We start from the raw sequence: 22,968 nt of genomic DNA on the forward strand, positions 1-22,968 counted from the left end.
GTGGTGTTTGTTCAAAGCAGGTTTATTTGCTGAGCGAGCGGCCGTGCTAGGGCCTAAGGCAGGGCCGTGTGTGCTGACAGGTCCGGAGTGAGCGCCAGGCTCATGGGGGAGCCGGGCAGGGACTCCCCACTGAAGTCTGTGTGGGGAGTGACCGTCTTGGCAGGCGTGTCGGGGCCTGGGCCTCTCTGGGCCCAGTAGGAGGCAGACAGGCTCATGGCTGCCTGGAGCCGGGCCCAGGTCTGAGAGTTGTTGCTCTGCATGGCCTCGCAGAAGAGCCGGGCATGTTCCCGCAGCTCTGCGATCTCCCGCTGGGTGCTGCTGTTCTGCCGGATCAGCTCCTTGGTCCGCAGGGTGACACCCAGCAGCCCCGACTTCCTCAGGATCTCCACCGTGTTGTGGAAGCGCCGCTGTTTACCGAGGCTCGAGCCCAGCTTCTTGGAGGCCTTGGCCAGGATCCTGCCCTCAGCCAGGTCCAGGAGTGCTGCGCTCCCCTGGGCTGCGATGGAGCTGGGTGCCGGCCGAGCCAGCTCTGTGGATGAGGTGACAGTGTTCTGGGACAGTGGCTCTGAGCTGCCAGCAGAGAGCACCTGCAGGGCACCCCCTGGGCACTGTTCCTCCTGCAGCCCGCCGCTGGTGGGGGCGTCCAACTCAGAGGACGACACCCAAGCCTCCTCCAGGCAGAAGCGCTTGCTCTTGGCAGGGCCAACACTGCCACTTCGGGGCGGGGGCCCAGCCGCAGCCTCGTTGTCCTGGCTGTGGCCCGGGTGTGGGGCGATCTTGGGGTAGGCGTTGAGGATGGGCAGGTAGGTGTCCTTGGCCTGTGGCTTCCGGCCAGGCAGCAGCGGCTTCAGCGTGGCCGTAGCCACCGGCTGCTGGAGGAAGATGAGCCGGGCCTGGCCCTGCACACTGTCTGGGGGGTCTTGGCCACTCCAGGTCAGAAGCTGGGTGCTGGAGGAAGCTCCCAGGGGCTGCAAGGGAAGAGCAGGAGAGGAGGGTGAGCACCCAGGCAGCTCCGAGAGCTGGGCACATGGGCCACAAGGAACAAGGGGGCACGTGGGTGCTGGCTCTGCTCCCGCGGGGCCCCCTCACCTCGCAGCTTCACCTCTCCCTCTGGCATGACGTGCCACAAGTGCTGATGGGGAGAAAGCACAGCCGTGTCCGGGGACAGCCCTGCGTCAGGCCCAGGGCTGCTTTCCCCTCCTTCCCCAGTGACCGTGCGGGACAGCTAGCCCCGTCCCTGTGACCCTGGGGAGCGGCTGATCTGCTGGGGCACGTCCGAGCCCCAGGGACTCGGCGGTCTGGTGGGTTTGGGGCAGGAGGGCTACCTGTTTCAGGATAACGTTTTTGACAACGTAAACAGGGGTGAATCTGGTGAACGTGCTGTCAAGATGCGGCGCCGTCCGCAGCCTGGGCCCGTTGGTCGCCCAGTGTGAGGCACAGATGGACGGCTCCTCTGCTTCGGCCTGATCCAGCGTGCTCAGGGACTCTGAACTTGTGTCTGCACAGGGGGACAGGAGCAGAGTGTAAGAGGCAGTGGGGGGACAGGGGCTGGGCTACCTGGTGGCGACACTAGAGCCCCAGGGAGGGGAGCAGGCAACAAAACCCCCAGCTGCTGTCTGTATGCCCCCACCCCCAAATGGCTTCAGCATCTCACGGCCAGCCCTGCAGTTAAATCTGGCTCTGGGAGCCAGACATGGGGCCATGAGGGCCCTGCCAGAGCCCCATGCATTGGTACATTCCTGTCTAGGTTGGAAGAGTCTGGGGCCAGGAGAAGCAGTGCCATGCAGAGCAGCCCAGAGTTGTGGGGTAGAGTTTTCCCCAAAACCCACTGCTCAAGAGCTTGCTTGGGGTGCAGAGACCTACTAGAGATGAGTGCCCAGCCCCTGCATCGCACAGTGCCCCCCATGGAGACTGTTCTGCTGAGACAGGACAGCACAGGGCAGGCCTGACCTTCCTGATGCTCCTAGGACACAACACAAACTGGGAGCCAGCTTCTAGCCCCACTGTAACTCCTGCCAGTGGGGCAGCCTCCAGATGAGAGGAGCACAAGGGCTCCCCAAGACCCCCGAGGCTGCTTTCCCAATCCTGCCAGCTGGCCCCATCTCATGGCTGCCCCTGCAGTCTCACAGGGGTTGGAAGCTCACGTGCAGGTTCTCAGGGGCTACGAGAGGCTAATGAGGTGACATGGAGCTGGGGGAAGAGGACGCTGTTCAGGCCACTGAGTCAAACGCTCAGACATGAGGAAACCCCAGGCCCAGCTGCCCAGGCCCCGGCCCCCTTGTGCGTCTGCATCGCGACACCATCTGTAACTGCAGGATCATGCGCTGGTTCCCCAGGATGGACGGGGATGAGGCACTAGCAAACAGTCCTTGTTATCCTTCTCATTCAGCGTGGGGCGTTGTCTTACTGCCTGCCACACAGATGGGTCCAGTCCCCAGGGGCCTCTGCATGGCTCCTCACCATGGTGGCTGGGCGCCTGCAGGACACATCACCCATTATCTCTGAGAGCGCAGGATCATCGCCCCCACTTTACAGAGGAAGCTGAGACAAGAGACCTCCTGAAACATGCAAAGTCAGCAGCAGGGCGGGGGCTGGGTGGGGAAGGGCAGCCAAGCCACGTGGCACCCCCCACAGGACGACAGGCCACTGGGACCACATGCTGGGTGGGGGAAGGGGCAGGGCAGCCCAGCCATATGGTTCCCCCACAGGATGATGGGCCACTAGGACCACATGCTGGGGGTGGGGGCAGGGAGGCCCAGCCGTGTGGCTCCCCTTGCTGGACGACTGACCACTAGGGTTCGGCAGGGCATCTGGGCAGCTCAGCCCAGCTGTCTCTTCTCACCATGGGGAAAGGCCAGTGGCTGCACCTGTTGCTGCTGATTTACCAACAGGGTTGGCCTGGCCTTCCATGCCCCGTAGCACATTATTATTGTGGCTACTGCCGAAGATTTGCTGACAACACAAGCGGGGGAAGGGAAACGGTGATTTTCCCACAGCTCAGCTAAACGTGAGCAGAATTTCATGGGGAGAGGCGATGCCCTTCTCTAGCCCAGGCTCTCTCCCTGCCCAGTGTCAGAGGCCTGCTGCAAACACTGGGGGTGGCGGAGCCTCTATAATAAGGTAACGAAAACCTTTTATAATGGAAAGCATCAGGCAACTGAACGGCAAGGTCCCCACCAGCTCCCCTGACAGATCGGCTCTGAAACAGCCCCTGGGGGGTTGCAATAGGAGACAGTATTCACCCAGAACCACTAGACGGCAACAGGGAATCGACGACAGGAGGCACCAAGGGACTGACCCAAAAGCTGCTCCTTGGCTGGCCAGAGGCCTGCCCCACCCTAGGACCTACCCATAACACTGCACAATGGGCCTGGGGAGGAGGGGTCTGTGTGCCAGGGAAACAGGGGGCCACCCAGCTGCATGCCAGGGAGGAGCTGGGGGGGCCCTGCAGGGAGGGGGGTCCGGGGCTCCCTAACCTGAGGCCCCAGCAACCCCAAGGCTCTCATCCCCAGACTGTGGGGTGCACTGGGCAGTGCTGGGGGACCAAAGCGTCTGTGCATGGGGCCTGGCTCCTCCCAAACCCAGCTTAGCCCAACTCCCCCCTAGTCCACTTGGACCCTCCCCCCCCCCCGTCCTTCCCATGCACACAGTGCCCTCTGCTCCTAGGGGCAGAAGGGGATGGGGGGCAGGCTGGGCCCAGCTCCAGGCTACCTGCTGCCTCCACCCCAGGAAACCAACTGGACAGCTCCAGAGCCCAGTCCCAGGAGTGAAATCCCGGGCTCCAAGCAAAGAGTGGGGCAAAGAGATGGGGATGCAGCAGGGAAGGCCCAGAGATCGCTTGCTGCCCCCAGGATACGTCTCTACCTGAGAAGCCAGAATCCTTCTCCGACTCGCTGGCTGGTGGTTGGGGACCCGGGGACTTCCTGCTGCCCTCGCCCCCCACAGCTGTCTTCTCCAACACCCCCGTGCGCCCCTTGGAGCCGGTGGTCACTGCTGCTGTACTCCCCAATGCCATTTCTCTCTCCATGAGGGGCTGACACGACCTCTCTGTGTCGGGGGGCTTCTCCGCAGGCATCTCCAAGCCTGAAGATGAAGAGCAAAGGATCAGGTGCCAGGGAAGGGCTCCCCCAAGCTCCCACCCCCAGCTTCCTGCTGCTTGAAAGGACCCCTGAGATAGCAACTCCCCTCATCCTGCCCCCACCTACAGCACTGCATGGGGGGGCCCGGCCAGATGCTACCCAGAGGGCGCTGACCCCCCCCACCCCGCCCAGTTCCCAGGGACTACGAGGAGGAGGGGCAGAGATGCTTTCTGGGACATATGTACCCCCCCACCCAGCCCCTCCCCGGGGCAGACTCCCTCCCACCATAGCCCCACCCAGCCCCCTCAGACTCCTGCCACACCCGCTATCAGCTCACTGGCCCTCCCACCACAGCCCCATCAGCCCCCGCTACCCCCCAGAGTGGGAGCAACGCCTGCTCCCTTCAGCCGCCAGAGAAAACCCACAACAGGGCTGCGCACCCTCTGCCCGCGCCCCCCTACACCCCTCACCCCATAGCCTTCTCCAGACACGCACCGAACCGCCCCCGTTTCCCCGGCAGGTCCAAACGCGCCCAGCCGCCCGCCCGCCCCGGCGCCGCCCCGTGGGGAAGAGGCGGGGTCCGGGCCCCCCCCGTGCATGCACCGACACGTGCGCACACGCCCGCCCCCAGCTCAGGGGTGCGGCCCTGCAGCGCGCCCCCGCTCCGTCCCTGACCCGCCCGGGGAAGCTGGGGGGGGGGGGCAGCCCCAGCCGCCGCTAATCCCGGCGGGCGTGTCTTGCGGGAGCGGCCGCGGGCTGGCGGCGCTGCACGTGCCCGGCCACGCGCTCTCTCCCCGCGCCCTCCCACGCGGGGCGCCACGCGCCAGCCCAGAGACACGCGGCGCCCCGGGCGGGGAGGGGCAGGCGCGCTCGCGGACACGTGGTGTGGGCACCGCACAGTCACCGCGCGGGGGGCGGCGGGGCTGGGGCTGTCCCCGGCCAGAGCCGCATCTCCCGTCCTCCCCCGCCACCGCCCCGGCCTGGCAGCGCCGCGCTCCTGCCCTCGGCATTAAAAGGGAGCCACAGTCCAGGGTGCCAGCCCGAGCAGGGCACCGAGCAGAGCCCTGGCGGGGCCAGGCAGGGCACAGGGGGCACAGCAGAGCCCTGGCGGGGCTGGGACAAGGGGGGATGCAGGGGAGCCAGGCAGAGCCCTGGCGGGGCTGGGACAAGGGGGGCATGCAGGGCAGAGTGCTGGCAGGGCTGGGATGAGGGGCCACGCAGGGTGCAGGGGAGCCAGGCAGAGCTGGGACAAGGGGGGATGCAGGGCAGAGCCCTGGCAGGGCTGGGACAAGGGGCCACGCAGGGTGCAGGGGAGCCAGGCAGAGTCCTGGCAGGGCTGGGACAAGGGGGGCATGCAGGGCAGAGTGCTGGCAGGGCTGGGATGAGGGGCCACGCAGGGTGCAGGGGAGCCAGGCAGAGTCCTGGCAGGGCTGGGACAAGGGGGGCATGCAGGGCAGAGTGCTGGCAGGGCTGGGATGAGGGGCCAGGCAGGGTCCTGGCGGGGCTGGGATGAGGGGCCAGGCAGGGCACAGGGGAGCCCTGGTGGAGCTGGGAGGAAGCTTTGGAGCAGCTAGACCGTGATGAAGGAGGTTCTGCGCTGGTGGGCAAGGAAGCAGGGACACTTGATTTAAGAACACCCAGTGGTGGAGACCTGCCGTAGCTCTGGGCCTTACGCTCACCACGGTGGCTTTCCAGACTGAGGTTTCAGTCCAGCCATTGCAAGCAAGCAAACCCTTTGCAAGATGAACCAGTATCAAATCTTTGGGCCGTTGGTCCTTCCACACTGATCGTCACCCCTTACTCATCTCCTTGCTAAGCTCCATACGCTGAACTCCACGACCCCCTCAATCCGTCCATCATCCTCTCTGACCCTCTCCAATTTACCAACCTCCATTGGGAATCGTGGACACAGAACTGCACCCAGGAGCTCAGCAGTGGTCGCCCCAGAACCCACTCCAGAGGGAAACTAACCTCCCAGTTCCTCCTTGAGGATCCCATTTGTGCCTTCCCAGATCACATTGACCCTCTGGGCCCACAGGGCATGTGCTAACAGGGACACAAAACCCCCATCAGCCCTTTGATCATCTTCAGCCTCTCTGGGCTTGTCCCCATGCAGACAGGGACCATCCTGCATAGGATTCAGACAGGAGCTGGAGGTGCCATCAGGGGCACTGCGCAGCTAGAGCGGAGCCAACCAGCCTGGCCAGAGAGAAGGGACTTGGTTTGGAGTTCAGCGACTGAGCTCCTTCAACCACTGCCAGCCGTGGGGTGCTGAGAGGGCACTGTCCATGGAAGGAAGCGTGGCCCAGTAGGGAGGGAACAAGCCTAGAAGACTGGTGACCAGGCCACTACTCTGCCACCATGAGCACTCTGTCACTTAGTCTTTGTGCCTCAATCCCCTCTGTAGGAGAGGCGAGCAGCCCGGGGGCACAGGAGGATACAGTGCACTGGGAGTGGCACTACCGTGATGGGGGCCAGAGCAGGACCATTGGCACAGATTAAGGAAATGCAGCTGCAGCGCCAACCTCCAAACAGTGGAGCAGAGTAAGCGGCAGGGCTGGCGTGCGCTCTTCTGAGCTATCTCAGAGCACACAACAACCAGCAGCCCCACCCCTGGACGCTGCAGCTACAACCCACGAAGGGGCCAGTCAAGGCCAGGAGAGACCGTTGTGATCACCCCATCTGACCTGCCGCGGAACCCCAGCGAATGCCCCGATGTCTCTTTGGGAGAATCCCTTGGCTTACAGCAGCTGCAATCCGGTGGCGCCAGTCCAGACCAAGGGGTTATTTCTTGTGGAATTCCACCCTAGTTCAGCTTTGTACCGTGCTCATCCTCATGGCACCTGGGCACCTACCTGGCTTGGAGAAGCACACTGCCAGGTGGACGACTGGAGAAGGGCAGCAACCCAAGGGCAATGCTACTGGCGCAATCTCGCAGGGGGCTTGGGAGAGGGTGTCTCCCACACTTCTGCAGGACATTTCACCAGCAGGACAGCCCAGGGTGGCTCCCACAGGGAAATCCCCACCCATTTTCAGCCAGGCAAGTGGCTTCACCTCCCAAGGTCTCACACACTGGGGCAGATCTTCTGCAGCTCTGCACCCAGCACAGCCCTCTGGGGAAAACACAGCCCAGCGAAGCTGTGATAAAGAAAGCAGGAATCCCCTGCTCTGACCACAGGACCCCCTCCCCCTTGCCAGTGACACTGTTGAAACACACCAGGTCCAGAGAAGGAAGAAGGCACAGACACAACAAACCTGGGTGAGAGCACGTGCCTGGAGAAAGGCAGCTGATTTCCCAAGCAGAGAGCAAATCCACAGCAGGGCAAGCAGTGGGCTCTGGCCCTGGCTGTGATGGGCTGCAACAGCAGAGCCCCCGCCCTCCCTTCACACAGCACAGCCCGTCCCCTATCCTCCACCCTGCGGGAAAGCCCACACCACCTTTGGGATGTGCTCTCCGAAGAGGTCTGAGCCCTCTCACCGACCTCCAAGTGCCAGTCCCCAATGGTACCCTGCAGCCCCACGCTCCTTAGCCTCCCAGTGCCCAGGCCTCACCGGCACAGTGGGATCCTACCAGCAGCAATACCCTGCCTCATGGCTGCCAGGTGTCAGGCGTGGGAGGAGGGCAACCCTCTCTACCCACCCCAGAGCTGATGCCCTGAGCTCTGCCAGCACAAGGCTAGCAGCTGCTCTGCACAGACACGTGGGCGGTCGCTGGGAACACTGCATCAGGTGCAGGGCCACGTGTGTGTGTTTACACCATGCCTCCTCTGAGCCCAGAGATAGGAGTGCTCCCAGCTCATGCCTAGGAAACACCTAGGAATGGGCAGGGCTGGGACTACCCAGGGAGGGGCCTCGGCCGGTGCCCCAAATAAGGTGCGACAGAGCTAAGGCAAGGGGAGCAGACAGCCCCGAAGCTGCTGGCAGGGGGTGGGGAGGACATCTTCCTGGCCTCCCCGGGGCTGCTGCTGCCCCCGTCCTCGGCTAGGCCACAGGAATGGAACTCACCCCCCAAGCACCTTGCCCAGCTGGTCCAGCCCAGCAGTCACTCTTAGGCTCCCCATTTCCAGCTGCTTCAGCCCCTCTGCCTGCACAACACCCCCACACAGAGGAGCATGCCCAGCCTGATGCAGCTTCTCCTGGGGGAGCCAGGCAGGCAGTGCCCTCCCAGAGACCAGACATCACCAAACTCAACACAGGGACCGCAGAGCAGGCCGCGAGAGTAGGGAGGCCCAGATGGCCCAGGCGCTAGGGGACAATGCCCACTGAGGACTAAGGGTGCTCTAGCCTAGGTGCACTCATGCTCCCCAAGAGCCCACAGCCAGTGTGCCCAGACAGCAGCCACCTCACCTCATCCTACATGAATGGGAGGGGAGTGGGGTCTAGTGGTTAGAGCAGTGGGGGCTGGGAGCCAGGACTACTGGGTTCTCTGTCACTGACTTGCTGCATGTCTTTCCATCAGTCCCCTCTTTGTGCCACAGGGGCAGCCCCATTCCCCAGCATAAGGATCATCCCCTCCTTCCTGAAGGGACTCCAGCCCCGCAGGGAACTGCTAGTACTGAGACTCTGCACCCATATTCTTCACAAAGATATTATTAGGACATGATTAGGGCACAGTTATGTTGTATTTTATGCAAGATAAGTCACCTACGCCCTGTCTTTCCCCGAAGGGCTGCCCCCAACCCCTGGAATCCTGAGCCTTGGCCCTGCATGGCCTCAAGCTGAGCCCCAAGACCCAGACGCCGAGATCAGCGACCCCTTGAGCACGAGCGGCAGTCCCCATCCCTCCGCGCGAGGCTCCTTCCCACGCAGCTGAGCGGGCAGAACGCAGCCAAGACCTGCTCGCGGCCTCCTGTACTGTCTCGCGTATGAAGAACGCAGAAACCTCACTGTTCAAACTCAGCAGCTGGTCCTCGGCACATCCCAGAGCTGGGCCAGCAAAGCCAATCCGGCGGCAGCGCTCCCATCGCAGCATGGCACCCGATGACCCAGGGCCAGCGATTCAGAGAGCAGGAGAGACTGAGGGGGCATGAGCGACGAGGGACCCGTGAACACAAGGCAGGAGGGCAAGACAGACTCTGGGGGCCGAGGCAGCATGGGCTGTGGAAGCCACTGGGTCCAGGGATGGGCTCTCAAGCTGGCTCTGGGGGGGACCACACTTGTGGCCCCTTGTCAACAGAGACCCCAGCAACCTGCAGGGAGCTCCAGGCACAGCCAGCATGGGACAACCTCGCTCTGCCACAGCACAACCTGGGCTTTTGCAGGGAGCCCCTGGGGGCAGGAAGGGCCCAAGCAGAAGCAGCTACCTCTGTGCCATCAGCCTCGAGCAAGGCAGCAGCGGGACAGGCTCTGGCAAGGGCTCCTCTTCCAGTACACAGGCACACACCACCTGCCCCCAAGCCTCCGGGGGGAGGCTCCCCAGCTCGCACTTCCCCACCCAGTTAGCAGGAGCGGGGGGACGGACAGCAGCAACAGTCACCCGATGTCCCTCCAGGGGACCCCAGGCACCCATCCTAGCAGCAGAGGAAGCCTGTCATGCCCTGGGCCCAGCACCCTGCTTTGCCACTCATGCTCTGGCCTGGCTCAGCCATCCCAGGGAACCCTTCTGCCTCACTCTCACCCCCCCACCCTGCCAGCTGCCCCCTCCACAGCCCCTGCCCTGCAGCCCACCCCACCTGGCCAGCAGCCACACCACAGCCAAGCTCCTGCAACGCCATCAGAGCCCCACGGGAGGTGGGGAACAGTATTCACCCCATATCACAGCAGCCCACGTGGGGAGAGACCCACCTCTCCAGCCCGCCTCCCCCAAGCCACACTGCTACCTAGTCGGCTCTGCCCCAAGCCCTGGGCGACCAGGGAAGGCCACAATGGGTTGCAGCACAGGAAGAGGGGAAGACCACCCAGAAAGGGATTTGGTGTCCAGATTGCTCAGGGAGGGGGCTGTGGGTGGACAGGGGCAGTTCAAACTCCATAGCTGTGGGGAATGGAGTTTAGAAAAGGGATTGGGGGGGGGGGCAGAGGAGGAGGGAACGTGCAGGCCAGAGGATTGAGACACCTGAGGAGGTGGGGGCTGCAGAGCCCTCCAATCATGCCACAGGCCGTGCCCACCTCTGCCACCTGCAGCCCACCCTGCAGGCTGCCTAGCTCTCCCCGTGCCCACTCCAGCCCTTCAGTGGCACTGCTGGGGGAGGGAGATCACAGCCCTTGTCCTGCTCAACCCATCCCTACTCCTGGCTCTGCTTCCCTGCCCCACCCAACCTGTGGGTCACTGCCCCTCCCCATGCTGGGAAGTATTCCAGGGCCAAGCCAAGGGACTGTTCACCCTGGCCAGTCAGGCGAGGCTCCCAGCCTGCAGTCCCAGCTAGACACAGTCTCAGACACAGCTCTCATACTCCCCAAAGGTGCTTCTTTCTGCTTCCTGTTTAATCCTCTCCAGGGGCTTCCCAGCCGCCCAACCCCAGCTGTCTGGAGAGCATAGCAGCCGTGCAATGGAAAGGCCCAGCTCTGTCCACGTAGGAAGGGCTGAGCCACACGTAGGAAGGGCTGAGCCACACGTAGGAAGGGCTGAGCCACACGTAGGAAGGGCTGAGCCACACGTAGGAAGGGCTGAGCCACACGTAGGGGAGGCTCCTCCTTCACCCCACTCCAAGGTACTGCACCTTTCAGACATGAGGAATCTCAGTGCCACCACCAAGGAGGCCCAGGCGGTCCCTGTGTATGGACACCAGGGAATTCAAAGGGGCTGTGAGCTCCACGGGTGATGCCTTGGGGCTTCGCATATAGCCCCCGTGGGGAGAGAAAACCCAGCCTCCAGCTTCCCATGTCCCAGCCAGGAGCCAGAGACCAGCGCTAGGCCCCATCCCCTCCCAGAGCTGGGAACAGAACCCAGGAGTCCTGGGTCCAAGCCCCTAAACTCCCACTGAAACCACCAAACTCCACCACTCCCCTCCATAATGTCACTAGTTCATTCAAGCCCTGACCACACCCAGATCTCACGCTCGCTGTTCAGTGATGGGACGTACCTAACACAGGTTGGATCCACACAGAGCAGCCACCCTGTCTGACACATGCAGCAAGAGGCCAGCAGCCAGGCTATTCCAAAGGGTCCCATGGCTCTCTCCTTCCCCAGACATACAGGGCTGCACTCCTGCCCTCAACGCTGGCACATCCTACCCTCGAATTCTGTCTGGGGGAGGCCAGGCTGCGAAGCTCCGGCTCTCTGGGCAACGGAGCTGCCCAGTCCTTGTGGAGGGAAACAGGATTGTGGGAGGCAGGGACAGGGGCTCCAGCTGCAGGCAACACAAACAGCAGCATCCTCCAGGGAGCTGCCCTGGAACCAATGCCACAGGCCCCCCGAAGACAGCCAATGCAAAGCCTGGAGAAGCAGCACGGCCCGGGGCAGAAGGCGGGACTGGGAGGCAAGGCTCCCAGGTACTGTCCCAGCTCTTGGATCCTGCCCCAGTCCCTGGGCTAATGCCCTCTAGGCACCAGTCCTGGGGAAGGAAGTGCCCAGTGCATGGTGGGGCCTGGCCCAGAGGCTGTGCAATGCTGGACTTGGTGGCAAGGGCTTGGTTGTCACTCGGTTGGGCGAGCGAGTTTCATCCCCTCCGCGGGTGGTTGTCTCTGTCTAGGGCACGAGCTAGTGGTCATGGCAAAGGCAGAGGCTCCCCCAACTCCGCTGTCCAGTTTCACCACAACTCGTGCTCCAGGGAGCATCTGGACTCCAACGACAACCCATCAACATTAAACTACTGCACTGTCCTCTCAAACCAGTGGCAACTGCTCCCACAGAGCAGCCGCGCCAGGGGCGAGCAACCCCCCCAAGTATCCAGTCATCTCTACACAAGTGGCACAATGGAGATATAACCGCTCTCCAAGGCCAGACCTACAACCATGGCCTAGGAGCCAACACAACTCTCCCCACTGCCCAGTCCCCAGTGCTTCCCAGCAGCCTCTTGGCAGCACATGGGAGACTTGGGGCCGTGCAGAAAGGAGCACACTGCTTAGCAGAGTGGTTGGTGCAGACAGGGCAAAACCTGTCCCATGGCTTTGCCCAAAGCCCTCCAACCCCAACAGCCAAAGGCCGGATTTCCCCGGAGCTGCACCTTCCTCCTCCCAGCAGATGGTCTCTGGTGGACAGTCATCCATCATAGTCCCCAGCCCCAGCACATCAGCCATACTAATAGCCAGCTCCCAGAGCGTCTCCAGCCTAGCACCTGCTGGGGGGTGGCTATACAGACCGCACAGTGAGTTCGGGGCGGGGGGGGGGGGGGAGGGGTTTGCAGTCTCATGGCCTGGTACTGAGCTGGCACAGGCCTCCTCCCGGCCCCACCAACCTGCCCTCCACACCTGTGCCCACCAACACCTCAGAGGCACTGAGGTGTCCAGCAGGTGCCTCAGATTTCCGCTGGCCGAGGGGTGTTTGGCGTTCAACTCATCACCGCTCCCAGGACACACTTTTCCCAGCCACAAGCTGGGTTGTTCCCCGGAGCAATCTGCCTCCCCCACAAGTCACTCCTCAGGGGTCCCAGCCAGGCTGAGACTGAACCCCAGCAGGGACTCCTGGGCCCTGGCTTGGGACACACAATGGCTGCCCCGAGAACACCCAGATCTACAGCAGGAGGGGGGCCAGGAATTCAGCCAGCCCCAGGCCCTCACTCTCCCTGCACTGGAGCAGCCATGGCACAGCCTGTACCCCCCGCACAGCACAACCTGGCCGGTGCAGAGCGCCCCAGGAGCAGGGGGAAGGGCACCTTTCCTGGCAGCGGGTCCCTAGCTGAGCTGGGCCCTTGGCTGTACTCCGCAGAATCACCCAGGGGCTGCAGGGCCTGGGTTACGCTGCACGACACAGAGTCCCTCTGGAAAGGCAACCAGCATGCCCTCCCGCACCCACGAGGCAGAAATCCTTCCACCGTTTTACAGTGTGGGGGAGATCTGACACCCCCCCCAGCTCCACTGCCCCCACCCCCACTGGTTGGAGCCATGGCTAGCCAGGGGCAACAGCGCCCCCAGGACTCAGTAATGGAGGCTGAGCTGCCTTCGGACTGGTGTGTGAACGGGGGTGACGCTTCTCTGCACCATGCAGGCAGCCCTGGATTGGACAGGGCCCTGGAAGTGTGGGCCTCAGACAACCCCATGGGGAGGGTCCGCTCCCTTGCTCACCCACCCCAAAGCTCAACCCCATACACCACAAAGGGCATTTCGACCTGCCAATGGGTGCCGCGCATCCAGCTCCAAACTGAACAAAGCAACAACCCCATGACCTGTGATCCACCCCGCAATAGCCTCAGGCCAGCTTCCAATGGCCCCACAGCAGATAACCCCTGCCACCCACACTCCCCATAAAGCAGCAAGTGTCAGTCCTAAAATGTCCCCCAACATCCCCATATCCCAGGGGACACCAACATCCTGAACCCCCCACCCCATAACCCAGGGCATCCCCCACACATGCACCCTTATCCTGAGTACCCCGCCTCCACATCCAGGGAGAGCCCCATCCCAGGAGGAACCCAAGTAGCAGAACAGGTGTTGGGATGGGGGGTGGGGAAGAGGAGAATTACCCAGGGCGCTCTGGCATCTATTGCTCGCTCAGGGGGACTAGAGTTCCCCAAGAACCAGGCCAGGATTCCAGGGGGAATCAGGTTCTGACAGGGAGGGATTAGGGAGATTCCAGGCTAGGAGCAGTCAGGGGAGTCCCAGGGGCCCAATAACTGCCTTTTTCCCAGGGAAGTTCAGGGGGGCAGGGGGTTGGCAGGTTTCTGGGGGTTTCAGGAGGGTCAGGGGTTCCCTGGGAAACAGGGAGGTCCCTAGGGGGCCAGTATCTGCTTCTCACCCCAGCAGAATTCAGAAGGCAGGGGTGTTGGAGGTTTGGGGGCATTCCAGGGGACTAGGGCGGTTGCTGGGAAGGAGGACGGGGCATGAGTACCTGCCTCTCGCCCCAGGAGAATTCAGGCGGACCCAAGGTGTTCGGGGGAAGAGGATTGAGGGGCCCCAGGGGGCAGGGTGGCCAGTACCTGCCCCTCACCCTGGGAGAATTCAGGGGACCCAGTGGGTATGTGGGGGTGGAGGATTGGGGGTCCCAGGGGGCCAATACATGCCTCTTGCCCCAGGGGAGTTCAGGAGAGCCCAGGTGGGTTGAAGAGGGGAGGACTGGGGGGCCCCAGGGAAGTTCAGGGGGGCCAATACCTGCCTCTCACCCCAGGGGAGTTCAGGGGGACCCAGGAGGTCAGAGGAATGGGGAGGCCCCAGGTGTGGGGAGCCAATACCTGCCTCTTGCCCTGGGGAGTTTGGGGGGCCCAGGGGGGTTGGGTGCAGAAGATTGGGAGGACAGGGAGTTAAAGGAAGCTAAAGGGAGCCCAGGGGGGTTGGAGACAGAGAACTGGGGGGGTCCCGGGAGGCAGGGTGGTCAATACCTACCTCTCGTCTTGGGGGAAGCACAGGGGGTTTGGGTGGCAGAGGATTGGGGGGGGTTGGGGATCCCAGGGGGCAGGGAATTGGGGGGTCCCAGGGAGAGGGTGGCCAATACCAGCCTCTCACCTTGGGGGAGTTCGGGGGGACAGAGGACTGGGGGGATCCCAAAGGATTGGGGCAGAGGACTAGGGGGCAGCAGGGGGAGTTTAGGGACAGAGGACTGGGGTGTGCCAGGGGGTTGGGGGCAGAGGACTGGGGGGGGGGAGCCTGGGGTGTTGGCGGCAGGGAACTGGGGGGGCAGGGGAGTTCAGGGGCCTTGGGGGGTTGGGGACAGAGGGGGGCCCAGGGGATTAAGACTAGGGGCCCCGGAGGAGTTCAGGGAGCCTAGGGGGTTGGCGGTGGAAGACTAGGGGTCCCAGGGGAGATCGGGGAGCCTAGAGGGGTTGGGGGCAGAGAACTGGAGGGACAGGAGAGTTCAGGGGGCCTAGGGAGGTTGGGGGCTGGGGGGAGGCCGAGGGGATTCGGTGGGCCTAGGGGGGTTGGGGGCGGAGGACTGGGGGGGCAGGAGAGTTCAGGGGGCCTAGGGAGGTTGGGGGAAGAGGACTGGGGGGTCTGGGTGTGTTCAGGGGGCCTAGGGAATGGAGGACTGCGGGGCCCGGGGGAGTTCGGGGGGCCTAGGGGGGTTGGGGGCGGAGGACTGGGGGACAGGAGAGTTCGAGGAGCCCAGGGGAGTTGAGGGGGAGGAGGACTGGGGGGCCTGGGGGTGTTCAGGGGGCCTAGGGAATGGAGGACTGGGGGGACCCGGGGGAGTTCGGGGGGCCTGGTGGGGGCAGGAGAGCTGGAGGGAGCCCGAGGGGGTTCGGAGTAGCCGCGGGGTCCGTACCTGCCTCTCGCCCCGATTCTTCCGCCGCACACGCTGAGACACAAAGACTCAGCGGTAACCCCACCCCTCGAGCACACTGACAGCGCCGGCAACCAATTGGCGCCTCCGCCGCCCAGGGGGCGGGACGAGCGGCGCGGCCCCGGCGCCACGTGCGGAAGCGGAGCCTGGTCCGTGTCCACGTGAGGGGCGTGGAGAGAACGCGGAGACATGTGCGGGGGCGGGACTCGGGCCAGAGTGGGCGGGGCCTCTTGGTCACACCCGGCGTGGGGACCCGGCCCCTGAGAGCGGCGCTGGGGGCCCCCAGGACTTCCGCAGCACCTGTCCTCCCGCCCCCCGGCATCCCCCAGCGGTCTCCCCTTTGGCCGGCCAGCTGGGCTGCCAGCCCCACCCCAACAGTCCCCCCTCAGCAACCCCCAACTTGGGCTGCCCACCAGCCTGGGCTGTTGGCTCGGTCCCCGTCCCCCAATAGACCCCCTCTCCTGCCCCCCAGCAACCCTCCAAACCTGAGCTAGTGACCCTGTCCCCTAGCAGCCCTCCAATCTGGGCTACTAGCCCTGCCCACAGTAGCCACCTCCTGCTCCCCAGTGGTAAGCCACTCCTGACCCTGCCTCCCCAAAAAGTGATGGAACCCCATCTCTACCAGAAAAACCTTCCCCCCCTCAACACCCTCAGCAGTGACGCATCCTAAGGGCTAGTCTACGCTGGGAGTGCTGGGAGACCACCTCCTGAGCAAGAAAGTTGCAGCGCTGTAAAATGCCAGTGTAGACAAGCTGTAAACCAGTATCACCGAGCTCAAGAGTTCAAAAATCATGAATCAGGTCCCACAAATTATGAAGCTGGCTTAAAAATTTAGAGATTTTTTTCACCAGTAATTCACACGTTGCCTGGTTCTTTGTTTTCTGAGCATTAGTGCCATGATCGTGTGACATTTTCCAGCTTCTCCAGAATCAGGGATGCAAGATACTTTTCTTTTCAATGAGGTTCTGCTGTGATCCCCTGACTCCTGGAGCTGAGGCTGTGTGAGCTAGTCCTAGAGTGCTCGAGTCCCTAGAGAATTAGCAAGACTCCCCCCGCCCCCTTCCATCAGCGACCCATCCGCAAACTCCAACTCCAAATGTATACATCTAGGAACAAAGAATATCAGCCAAACCTACAGGATGCGGGAGCCTATTCTGGGAAGCAGTGATTCTGAAAGAGATTTGGGGGTGATGGTGGAGAATCAGCTGAACGTGAGCTCCCAGTGTGATATTGTGGCCAAAAGAGCTAACGGCCCTGGGATGCATAAACAGGGGACTCAAGTAGGAGCAGAGAGGTGATTTTACCTCTATATTTGACACTGGTCCAATCACTGCTGGAATCCTGGGTCCAGTTCTGGTGCCCACAATTCAAGAAGCATGTTAATAAATCAGAGTGGGGTCAGGGAAGAGTCATGAGAATGATTAAAGGATTAAAGGATTAGAAAACCTGCCTTAGAGTGAGAGACTCAAAGAGCTCAACCTTGACAAAGAGACTTGATTTCAGGGGTGACTTGATCACAGTCTCTCAGTACCTAGATGGGGAACAAATATTTAATAACAGGCTCTTCAGTCTAGCAGCAAAAGGTCTAACACGGTCCAATGGAAGCTGGAATTAGACAAGTTCAGGCTGGAAAAAAGGCCTAATTTTTTCCTGATGAGGATATTTAACCGTTGGAAAAGGTTGCCAAGGGTCATGGTGGATTCTCCGTCAGCAGCAACAAATCAAGGTTGAAGGACAAGATTTTTTCTAAAGCTCTGCTCCAGGAATTCTTGTGGGGCAGTTCTCAGACCCGTGCTCCCAGGGGGTCGGACTGGATCAGAAAGGTCACATCCAGCCTTACAATAAGAACATAAGAACGGCCATACTGGGTCAGACCAAAGGTCCATCAAGCACAGTATCCTGTCCTCTGACAGTGGCCAATGGCAGGTGCCCCAAAGGGAATGAACAGACAGGTTATCATTAAGTGATCCATGCCCTGTCACCCAATCCCAGCTTCTGGCAAACAGAGGCTAGGGACATCATTCCTGCCCATCCTAGCTAATAGCCATTGATGGCCCTATCTGCCATGAACCTAGCTAGCTCCCTTTTGAACCCCGTGATAGCATTGGCCTTCACGACACCCTTTGGCAAGGAGTACCTGAGGTTGCGTTGTGTGGAAAAAATACTTTGTTGTGTTTGTTTTAAATCTGCTACCTATTAATTTCATTTGGTGGCCTCTTGTTCTTGTATTATGACTCATAGACTCATAGATACTAAGGTCAGAAGGGACCATTATGATCATGTAGCCTGACCTCCTGCACAATGCAGGCCACAGAATCTCACCCACCCACTCCTGCAATTAACCTCTCACCTATGTCTGAGCTATTGAAGTACTCAAATCATGGTTTAAAGACTTCTAGGTGCAGAGAATCCTCCAGCAAGTGACCCGTGCCCCATGCAACAAAGGAAAGTGAAAAACCACCAGGGCCTCTTCCAATCTGCCCTGGAGGAAAATTCCTTCCCGACCCCAAATATGGCGATCAGCTGAACCCTGAGCATGTGGGCAAGATTCACCAGCCAGATACCCAGGAAAGAATTCTCTGTAGTAACTCAGATCCCACCCCATCTAACATCCCATCACAGGCCATTTGGGCCTATTTACCATGAATAGTTGAAGATCAATTAATTGCCAAAATCATGTTATCCCATCATACCATCTCCTCCATAAACTTATCGAGTTTAATCTTGAAGCCAGATAGGTCTTTTGCCCCCACTGCTTCCCTTGGAAGGCTGTTCCAGAACTTCACTCCTCTAATGATGGTTAGAAACCTCTGTCTAATTTCAAGTCTAAACTTCCCGATGGCCAGTTTATATCCATTTGTTTTTGTGTCCACATTGGTACTGAGTTCAAAGAATTCCTCTCCCTCCCCGGTATTTATCCCTCTGATATATTTATAGAGAGCAATCATATCTCCCCTCAGCCTTCTTTTGGTTAGGCTAAACAAGCCAAGCTCCTTGAGTCTCCTTTCATATGACAGGTTTTCCATTCCTGGGATCATCCTAGTAGCCCTTCTCTGTACCTGTTCCAGTTTGAATTCATCCTTCTTAAACATGGGAGACCAGAACTGCACACAGTATTCCAGGTGAGGTCTCACCAGTGCCTTGTATAACGGTACTAACACCTCCTTATCTCTACTGGAAATACCTCGCCCGATGCATCCCAAGACCGCATTAGCTTTTTTCACAGCCATATCACATTGGCGGCTCATAGTCATCCTGTGGTCAACCAATACTCCGAGGTCCTTCTCCTCCTCCGTTACTTCTAATTGATGCATCCCCAGCTTATAACTAAAATTCTTGTTATTAATCCCTAAATGCATGACCTTACACTTCTCACTATTACATTTCATCCTATTACTATTACTCCAGTTTACAAGGTCATCCAGATCCTCCTGTATGATATCCCGGTCCTTCTCTAAATTGGCAATACCTCCCAGCTTTGTATCATCCGTAAACTTTATTAGCACATTCCTGCTTTTTGTGCCGAGGTCAGTAATAAAAAGATTAAATAAAATTGATCCCAAAACCAATCCCTGAGGAACTCCACTGGTAACCTCCCTCCAGCCTGACAGTTCACCTTTCAGTATGACCCTCTGTAATCTCCCCTTTAACCAGTTCCTTATCCACCTTTCAATTTTCATATTGATCCCCATCTTTCCCAATTTAACTAATAATTCCCCATGTGGCACCGTATCAAACACCTTACTGAAATCTAGGTAAATTAGGTCCACTGCGTTTCCTTTGTCTAAAAAATCTGTTACTTTCTCAAAGGAGGAGATCAGGTTGGCTCGATCTACCTTTTGTAAACCCATGTTTTATTTTGTCCCATTTACCATTGACCTCAATGTCCTTAACTACTTTCTCCTTGAAAATTTTTTCCAGGACCTTGCATACTACAGATGTCAAAATAACAGGCCTGTAGTTACCCGGATCACTTTTTTTTCCCTTTCTTAAAAATAGGAACTATGTTAGCAATTCTCCAGTCATACGGTACAACCCCTGAGTTTACAGATGCATAAAAATTCTTGCTAATGGGCTTGCATTTTTATGTGCCACTTCCTTTAATATTCTTGGATGAAAATTATCTGGGCCCCCCAATTTAGTCCCATTAAGCTGTTCGAGTTTGGCTTCTACCTCAGATATGGTAATATCTACCTCCATATCCTCATTCCCATTTGTCATGCTACTATTATCCCTAAGCTCCTCATTAAAGACTGAGGCAAAGTATTTGTTTAGATATCGGGCCACGGCTAGATTATCCTTCACCTCCACCCAATTCTCAGTGTTTAGTGGTCCCACTTCTTCTTTCTTTGTTTTCTTCTTATATGGCTATAGAACCTTTTACGATTGGTTTTAATTCCCTTTGCAAGGTCCAACTCTACTTGACTTTTAGTCTTTCTCACTCATTTCTGACCTCAATAAGATAGCTTTCCTTGCTGATCCCTCCCATCTTCCACTCCCTGTAGGCTTTCTGCTTTTTCTTAATCACCTCTCTGAGCCCTGGTCTACACTAGGACGTTAGGTCGAATTTAGCAGCGTTAAATCGATGTAAACCTGCACCCGTCCACACAATGAAGCCCTTTATTTCGACTTAAAGGGCTCTTAAAATCGATTTCCTTACTCCACCCCTGACAAGTGGATTAGCGCTTAAATCGACGTTGCTGGCTCGAATTTGGGGTACTGTGGACACAATTCGATGGTATTGGCCTCTGGGAGCTATCCCAGAGTGCTCCATTATGACCGCTCTGGACAGCACTCTCAACTCAGATGCACTGGCCAGGTAGACAGGAAAAGAACCGCGAACTTTTGAATCTCATTTCCTGTTTGGCCAGCGTGGCAAGCTGCAGGTGACCATGCAGAGCTCATCAGCACAGGTGACCATGATGGAGTCCCAGAATCGCAAAAGAGCTCCAGCATGGAGCGAACGGGAGGTACGGGATCTGATCGCTGTTTGGGGAGAGGAATCCGTGCTATCAGAACTCTGTTCCAGTTTTCGAAATGCCAAAACCTTTGTGAAAATCTCCCAGGGCATGAAGGACAGAGGCCATAACAGGGACCCGAAGCAGTGCTGCGTGAAACTGAAGGAGCTGAGGCAAGCCTACCAGAAAACCAGAGAGGCGAACAGCTGCTCTGGGTCACAGCCCCAAACATGCCGCTTCTATGATGAGCTGCATGCCATTTTAGGGGGTTCAGCCACCACTACCCCAGCCGTGTTGTTTGACTCCTTCAATGGAGATGGAGGCAATACGGAAGCAGGTTTTGGGGATGAAGAAGATGATGATGAGGAGGAGGTTGTAGATAGCTCACAGCAAGCAAGCGGAGAAACCGGTTTTCCCGACAGCCAGGAACTGTTTCTCACCCTAGACCTGGAGCCAGTACCCCCCAAACCCACCCAAGGCTGCCTCCTGGACCCAGCAGGCGGAGAAGGGACCTCTGGTGAGTGTACCTTTTAAAATGCTATACATGGTTTAAAAGCAAGCATGTGAAAGGATTACTTTGCCCTGGCATTTGCGGTTCTCCTAGATGTAGTCCTAAAGCCTTTGCAAAAGGTTTCTGGGGAGGGCAGTCTTATTGCGTCCTTCATGGTAGGACACTTTACCACTCCAGGCCAGTAACACGTACTCGGGAATCATTGTAGAACAAAGCATTGCAGTGTATGTTTGCTGGCATTCAAACAACATCCGTTCTTTATCTCTCTGTGTTATCCTCAGGAGAGTGAGATATAATTCATGGTCACCTGGTTGAAATAGAGTGCTTTTCTTCAGGGGACACTCAGAGGAGCCCATTCCTGCTGGGCTGTTTGCCTGTGGCTGAACAGAAATGTTCCCCGCTGTTAGCCACAGGGAGGGGGGAAGGTTGAGGGGGTAGTCACGCGGTGGGAGGAGGCAAAATGCGACCTTGTAACGAAAGCACATGTGCTATGTATGTACTGTGAACAGCAAGGTTTACCCTGAAAGAGTGTAGCCACTGTTTTATAAAATGTGTCTTTTTAAATACCGCTGTCCCTTTTTTTTTCTCCACCAGCTGCATGTGTTTCAATGATCACAGGATCTTCTCCTTCCCAGAGGCTAGTGAAGCTTAGAAAGAAAAAAAAACGCACTCGCGACGAAATGTTCTCCGAGCTCATGCTGTCCTCCCACACTGACAGAGCACAGACGAATGCGTGGAGGCAAATAATGTCAGAGTGCAGGAAAGCACAAAATGACCGGGAGGAGAGGTGGAGGGCTGGAGAGAGTAAGTGGCGGGCTGAAGACAGGGCTGAAGCTCAAATGTGGCGGCAGCGTGATGAGAGGAGGCAGGATTCAATGCTGAGGCTGCTGTAGGACCAAACCAGTATGCTCCAGTGTATGGTTGAGCTGCAGCAAAGGCAGCTGGAGCACAGACTGCCACTGCAGCCCCTCTGTAACCAACTGCCCTCCTCCCCAAGTTCCATAACCTCCACACCCAGACACCCAAGAACGCGGAGGGGGCCTCCGGCCAACCAGCCACTCCACCACAGAGGATTGCCCAAAAAAAAGAAGGCTGTCATTCAATAAATTTTAAAGTTGTAAACTTTTAAAGTGCTGTGCTTAAAGTGCTGTGTGGCATTTTCCTTCCCTCCTCCACCACCCCTCCTGGGCTACCTTGGTAGTCATCCCCCTATTCGTGTGATGAATGAATAAAGAATGCATGAATGTGAAGCAACAATGACTTTATTGCCTCTGCAAGCGGTGATTGAAGGGAGGAGGGGCAGGTGGTTAGCTTACAGGGAAGTAGAGTGAACCAAGGGGCGGGGGGTTTCATCAAGGAGAAACAAACAGAACTTTCACACCGTAGCCTGGCCAGTCATGAAACTGGTTTTCAAAGCTTCTCTGATGCGTACCGCGCCCTCCTGTGCTCTTCTAACCGCCCTGGTGTCTGGCTGCGCGTAACCAGCAGCCAGGCGATTTGCCTCAACCTCCCACCCCGCCATAAACGTCTCCCCCTTACTCTCACAGATATTGTGGAGCACACAGTAAGCAGTAATAACAGTGGGAATATTGGTTTCGCTGAGGTCTAAGCGAGTCAGTAAACTGCGCCAGCGCGCCTTTAAACGTCCAAATGCACATTCTACCACCATTCTGCACTTGCTCAGCCTGTAGTTGAACAGCTCCTGACTACTGTCCAGGCTGCCTGTGTACGGCTTCATGAGCCATGGCATTAAGGGGTAGGCTGGGTCCCCAAGGATAATTATAGGCATTTCAACATCCCCAACAGTTATTTTCTGGTCTGGGAATAAAGTCCCTTCCTGCAGCTTTTGAAACAGACCAGAGTACCTGAAGATGCGAGCATCATGCACCTTTCCCAGCCATCCCACGTTGATGTTGGTGAAACGTCCCTTGTGATCCACCAGAGCTTGCAGCACTATCGAAAAGTACCCCTTGCGGTTTATGTACTCGGCGGCTTGGTGCTCCGGTGCCAAGATAGGGATATGGGTTCCGTCTATAGCCCCACCACAGTTAGGGAATCCCATTGCAGCAAAGCCATCCACTATGACCTGCACATTTCCCAGGGTCACTACCC

The 22,968-nt window shown here is 58.6% G+C and overlaps 2 protein-coding genes across 5 annotated transcripts; one reads left to right on the forward strand and one right to left on the reverse strand.

Annotated features, from left to right (window-relative positions):
* Window positions 1–6: 6 nt before the first annotated feature.
* Window positions 7–15,438, reverse strand: LOC140901976 (CLOCK-interacting pacemaker-like). Of its 4 annotated transcripts, none has more exons than XM_073321489.1 (4): window positions 15,370–15,438; window positions 3,865–4,083; window positions 1,326–1,498; window positions 7–968 (listed from the first exon to the last, which is right to left on the reverse strand). In XM_073321489.1, the coding sequence occupies exons 2-4, from the start codon at window positions 4,073–4,075 to the stop codon at window positions 54–56; spliced, it is 1,299 nt and encodes a 432-aa protein (XP_073177590.1). In that variant the 5' UTR covers window positions 4,076–4,083; window positions 15,370–15,438; the 3' UTR covers window positions 7–53. The 4 variants fall into 4 exon arrangements, with proteins under 4 accessions (XP_073177590.1, XP_073177593.1, XP_073177592.1 ...); XM_073321492.1 differs by lacking the exon at window positions 15,370–15,438 and adding an exon at window positions 13,637–13,659; XM_073321491.1 differs by lacking the exon at window positions 15,370–15,438 and adding an exon at window positions 4,575–4,866.
* Window positions 15,439–18,514: 3,076 nt separating this feature from the next.
* On the forward strand, window positions 18,515–21,986 carry LOC140902107 (uncharacterized). Its single transcript, XM_073321810.1, has 2 exons — window positions 18,515–20,862; window positions 21,451–21,986. The coding sequence occupies exons 1-2, from the start codon at window positions 20,280–20,282 to the stop codon at window positions 21,747–21,749; spliced, it is 882 nt and encodes a 293-aa protein (XP_073177911.1). The 5' UTR covers window positions 18,515–20,279; the 3' UTR covers window positions 21,750–21,986.
* Window positions 21,987–22,968: the final 982 nt, after the last annotated feature.

Source organism: Lepidochelys kempii, chromosome 23 (assembly GCF_965140265.1).
Source record: "Lepidochelys kempii isolate rLepKem1 chromosome 23, rLepKem1.hap2, whole genome shotgun sequence".
In the NCBI taxonomy this organism is placed as follows: Eukaryota; Metazoa; Chordata; order Testudines; family Cheloniidae; genus Lepidochelys; species Lepidochelys kempii.

Excerpts from the sequence above, each read along its gene's own strand:
- LOC140901976 (XM_073321489.1), bottom strand. The coding sequence starts at position 4,075 with ATGCCTGCGGAGAAGCCCCCCGACACAGAGAGGTCGTGTCAGCCCCTC. Across the intron at positions 1,499-3,864 it reads GAAGGATTCTGGCTTCTCAG|ACACAAGTTCAGAGTCCCTG; the intron begins GTAGAGACGTAT and ends CCCCCTGTGCAG. Across the intron at positions 969-1,325 it reads AAAACGTTATCCTGAAACAG|CCCCTGGGAGCTTCCTCCAG; the intron begins GTAGCCCTCCTG and ends CTTCCCTTGCAG.
- LOC140902107 (XM_073321810.1), top strand. The coding sequence starts at position 20,280 with ATGCAGAGCTCATCAGCACAGGTGACCATGATGGAGTCCCAGAATCGC. Across the intron at positions 20,863-21,450 it reads AGGCGGAGAAGGGACCTCTG|CTGCATGTGTTTCAATGATC; the intron begins GTGAGTGTACCT and ends TTTCTCCACCAG.